Source organism: Batrachochytrium dendrobatidis, assembly GCF_000203795.2.
Source record: "Batrachochytrium dendrobatidis JAM81 unplaced genomic scaffold BATDEscaffold_148, whole genome shotgun sequence".
Classification (NCBI taxonomy): domain Eukaryota; kingdom Fungi; phylum Chytridiomycota; class Chytridiomycetes; order Rhizophydiales; genus Batrachochytrium; species Batrachochytrium dendrobatidis.
Window position 1 is genome coordinate 1 of NW_006281185.1, and position 4684 is coordinate 4684.

The 4684-nt window shown below is 40.6% G+C and overlaps 1 protein-coding gene across 1 annotated transcript; it reads left to right on the plus strand.

The window, feature by feature from the left end:
* Positions 1-1019: 1019 nt before the first annotated feature.
* BATDEDRAFT_28984 (uncharacterized protein) lies at positions 1020-3050 on the plus strand (the record flags this gene model as incomplete). The annotated part of the gene is made up of 4 exons (XM_006683416.1): positions 1020-1193; positions 1340-2231; positions 2297-2486; positions 2555-3050. 4 exons carry the CDS (start codon positions 1020-1022, stop codon positions 3048-3050), a joined length of 1752 nt encoding a protein of 583 aa, XP_006683479.1.
* Between the last annotated feature and the right edge of the window lie 1634 nt (positions 3051-4684).

Sequence of the window (4684 nt, forward strand, 5' to 3'; positions counted from 1 at the left end):
TCTTCTTTGATCCATGTACCAGCTGTTGTCAATACCCGCTTTGAAAAATGCAGATAGTATTTCTATCGCGGAAGCCCTTGGGTCAAATCAGTACTAAGTTCAACCCGTTGTCAATAACCTTTTGTCTGGAACATACGCGTATTCGATCACTCCATACATCAACTGGACTGCATTACCCACTCTTTCGTTTGATATTGTATCAGATCAGACTGATGGTACACTTAGTAAAGTTTTTACTGTGACTTTGAGTGGACAGCAGTACCTTCAATGTGACCAAAATGCATATTGTAAGCCTCTAATCGAGTTGTTTTGTAGTAGTTTGATTAGAATATACTAACCAAAGTATATTTCTAGGTACATATCTTGTTGGTACGGGAAGTGATGCCTATGCAACATTAGGCATTCCGGTTTTTTCCAACTTGCACATCACACTCGATAGAACAAATGGGCGTGTTGGGTTTGCTCCAGGATGTGGCTGCAGCACTTTAGCCAACTCCTACCCAAGTGTATATTTTAGTAATACAACCATTGTACGAACATGGGACCCTAATTCACGTAAGTCTATACATAGAGTATAACTTTAAACTTGGCTCTTACATTATGTTTGACCATGTCCAATACCTTGCTTTATCTAACATATTGATACTTTGCCTTGTATCATGCGGTTCCTTGAAAATATATTGTTGCTCAGCATTCCCAAATGCTGCAAGGCCAAGATTAAATAAGCCAAATTTGGTAATGCTTTTAGGTATGCATTAGATATGACTTTTAATGTGCAAAACTAACATGGAAAAACGCGAAGAATCCAACACTTACTCGAAATATCTCAGTTGCACTGATTCATTTAGGCTTTTGGATCCTCTGATAATTTTTGCTCAGGTAAAACAAGTGTTTGGCAAAAATAAACAATTATGTTTTTGATATTTGGATTTTCCTTGGATACTCTCAGAGTGTATATAAAACAAAGGTGTTGAGCTTGAATGTGAGTCAAAACAACAGTGCATTACAAGATAAACAAAATGGCTTGGCTTATATTGGCATTCTTGTGTACTTTAGTCGTGGCTCATCGAGTCCCATTGCTCACTCAAGATACTGGATCTACCAGTAGCGTATTAAATCAGCGCACTAGCGTCAAACTTCCAGGCGGATATTCAACATGCTTTTTGATAAACATGGACGTTCAAGGCACCACTGTAAGTAACATACTGTCCAATATTACCCAATATTGATTTATTTGTGTTTACTATATATAGTAAACATGACTACACCAATGGCTATTGGATGAATGATGGTGACTTGGATTATAATCGAGATACTGACTTTAAATATATTGTTATAGTTCAGCGTCATGATTGATTCGGGTTCTACTGATCTTACTGTACCACTTACCGGTCTGAACAACTATGTTGGCCCAACAATCAATACGCCACGTCCACCTGGTAGTGGTGATTTGATTGGTACGTATGGCGACCAATCTGGATGGACTGGATACGGATTTCAAGGAACTGCGCGTGTCACTGGAACTAATATTACGGCTTCCAATGCTCCAGTCATTGGCATGTTTCGACAAACGACGAACCCAATCTACACTACTGGCGATGTGACACAGGGACTACTCGGAATCGCATATCCATCATTGGCTAGCTATCGTGTAACTCCATCTACAGTCGTAGATGCATGGGTTGCTTCAGGAACTATGCCAAAAAATGAGATTGCGTTTCACGCATGTCCATACAGTATGACCAACCAAAGTTACGTTGACTTTGGAAACGACGATCCGTCATACAAGTGTAGTTCGAACGGAGTGCCAGTCGTATGGGCATACTCACCAGCACGTACTTATTTCACAATCGATGTTCGTGCAATATCGATCGACTCTGTACCAGTAACTCTCCCTCAGACATTCCAGAATGGGATTGGATACAATAAATGGTCTTTGGTTGACTCGTGTACAAGTGTAATGATACTTCCAGGATCTGTGATTACTACGCTGGTGAATGCCATTCAATCAAGCGGTGGTCTTCCTTCTGATCTTGCCTCATCGCCACATCTTTCTAATTTTCTTAGTGGAAGCATTGGTATTAGACCGGTCCAGCCTTTCCAATGGAGCAAACTTCCCAGCATTTCGTTTGACATCACATCTGATCAAATCCGACCAGGTGGTCAAAATGCCACATTTAAAATTACTCTTGGAGCTCGACAGTATATCCAACCAAATGCCAACGGATACTGTAAGTGATTAAAACCCGTTACACACATGTATTACAGCCATTTACTAATATGTTGCGATTGATAGTCGCAATGATTGCCCGATCTGGTGGTGAAAGATATGCCAACCTTGGTATTCCCCTTTTTTCCAACCTGAATGTTGTGCTTGATCGAGCAAATGCTCGTGTTGGATTTTCTCAAGGATGTGGATGTGATACTGCCACTGATGGATACCCAATAATCCAAGATGCAAACGGGAGAGTGTGGAAAGCCGGAGTGTAAGTGGTTTTAATAATTTAAAGTTTACAACCGACTCATCAGATGCTCATTAGTTTATTTTTTGTAGCTCTACTTCATCTACTTCGTCTGCATCATCTACACCAGCAGCTGCTACACAAACCACATCTCGGCGTGTTTCGCAAACAAGTACAACTACTTCAACTACACGTATCATTAGAACGTCCGTGACACCTACCCCATCTCGGACTGTTACACCTGTGACAACTATTTTTATCACTCCCACTCCATCCAGTATAGTCTCGGCGTGTCCCCCAAATCCATCGTCGCCACCAACTCCTGTCTACTCTCCCCTCTATATTCCAGGTGCTCAGTGTACGATTGGAGTTGGAACGGATGCTATCCTTATTCCCAACTCATGCCTCGATACATTTGGTTCATCTTCAGCTCAACCCAAACTGCTTACTTTGCTTCACTCCACCTCATCTGGAAATGAAACTATTCAACGTGGGGTGACCAGCGGAGCATCCCATGTGTTCCTAGCTCCAAATGCAATCATCATGTCAGTTTGTCTAGCTGCTCTTGTTGGTGCATATATTCTTTAGATCTTTACAATCGTAATATGAACTTTCTATTGCAGATCTGTCGTTTCAATTTTTATATTTACTGGATTTTTTTATAATAAACTCGAAACCTGTTCTTGAATCTGACTTTCATAGATTTAGCAAATATAGTTGTACAATTTGTAAACTTTTATCATCCAAGCTGTATCAAACTGTTTTGCATCTAGTAATCAATTCATCAGCTCAGTGTGATATACTTTTAAAATATCATTCAGCCATTCATGCCCATCAAAATATTTCACTAACCTCTGACAAGCCAAAATGATAAAAGCAGCAAAAGTCTATTGCCAACTCCGCAAAAAGACTGCAACATTTGCACTTCAATTTTTACTTTATGCTTCGATCGCTCCGCCAGCCATGGCGTATACATTAGCATGCAATTTTATCGAACACTCCCCGATAAATTCATCCATTATCCAGCAAATTATCACCAATAATTAACATTCCATACCCAATGTCACTTGATGGGATTAGATGGTACATATAAAGTTGAAGTCTATGAGTATGAAAGGGTCAAGGAGTGGAATAATCAACACACTACAAGATAAACAAAATGGCTTGGCTTATATTGGCATTCTTGTGTACTTTAGTCGTGGCTCATCGAGTCCCATTGCTCACCCAAGATACTGGATCTACCAGTAGCGTATTAAATCAGCGCACTAGCGTCAAACTTCCAGGCGGATATTCAACATGCTTTTTGATAAACATGGACGTTCAAGGCACCACTGTAAGTAACATACTGTCCAATATTACCCAATATTGATTTATTTGTGTTTACTATATATAGTAAACATGACTACACCAATGGCTATTGGATGAATGATGGTGACGAGGATTATAATCGAGATACTGACTTTAAATATATTGTTATAGTTTAGTGTCATGATTGATTCGGGTTCTACTGATCTTACTATACCACTTACCGGTCTGAACAACTATGTTGGCCCAACAATCAATACGCCACGTCCACCTGGTAGTGGTGATTTGACTGGTGCCTATGGTGATAGATCTGGATGGATTGGATACGGATTTCAAGGAACTGCGCGTGTCACTGGAACTAATATTACGGCTTCCAATGCTCCAGTCATTGGCATGTTTCAACAAACGACGAACCCAATCTACACTACTGGCGATGTGACACAGGGACTACTCGGAATCGCATATCCATCATTGGCTAGCTATCGTGTAACTCCATCTACAGTCGTAGATGCATGGGTTGCTTCAGGAACTATGCCAAAAAATGAGATTGCGTTTCACGCATGTCCATACAGTATGACCAACCAAAGTTACGTTGACTTTGGAAACGACGATCCGTCATACAAGTGTAGTTCGAACGGAGTGCCAGTCGTATGGGCATACTCACCAGCACGTACTTATTTCACAATCGATGTTCGTGCAATATCGATCGACTCTGTACCAGTAACTCTCCCTCAGACATTCCAGAATGGGATTGGATACAATAAATGGTCTTTGGTTGACTCGTGCACAAGTGTAATGATACTTCCAGGATCTGTGATTACTGCGCTGGTGATGCCATTCAATCAAGCGGTGGTCTTCCTTCTGATCTTGCCTCATCGCCACATCTTTCTAATTTTCTTAGTGGAAGCATTGGTATT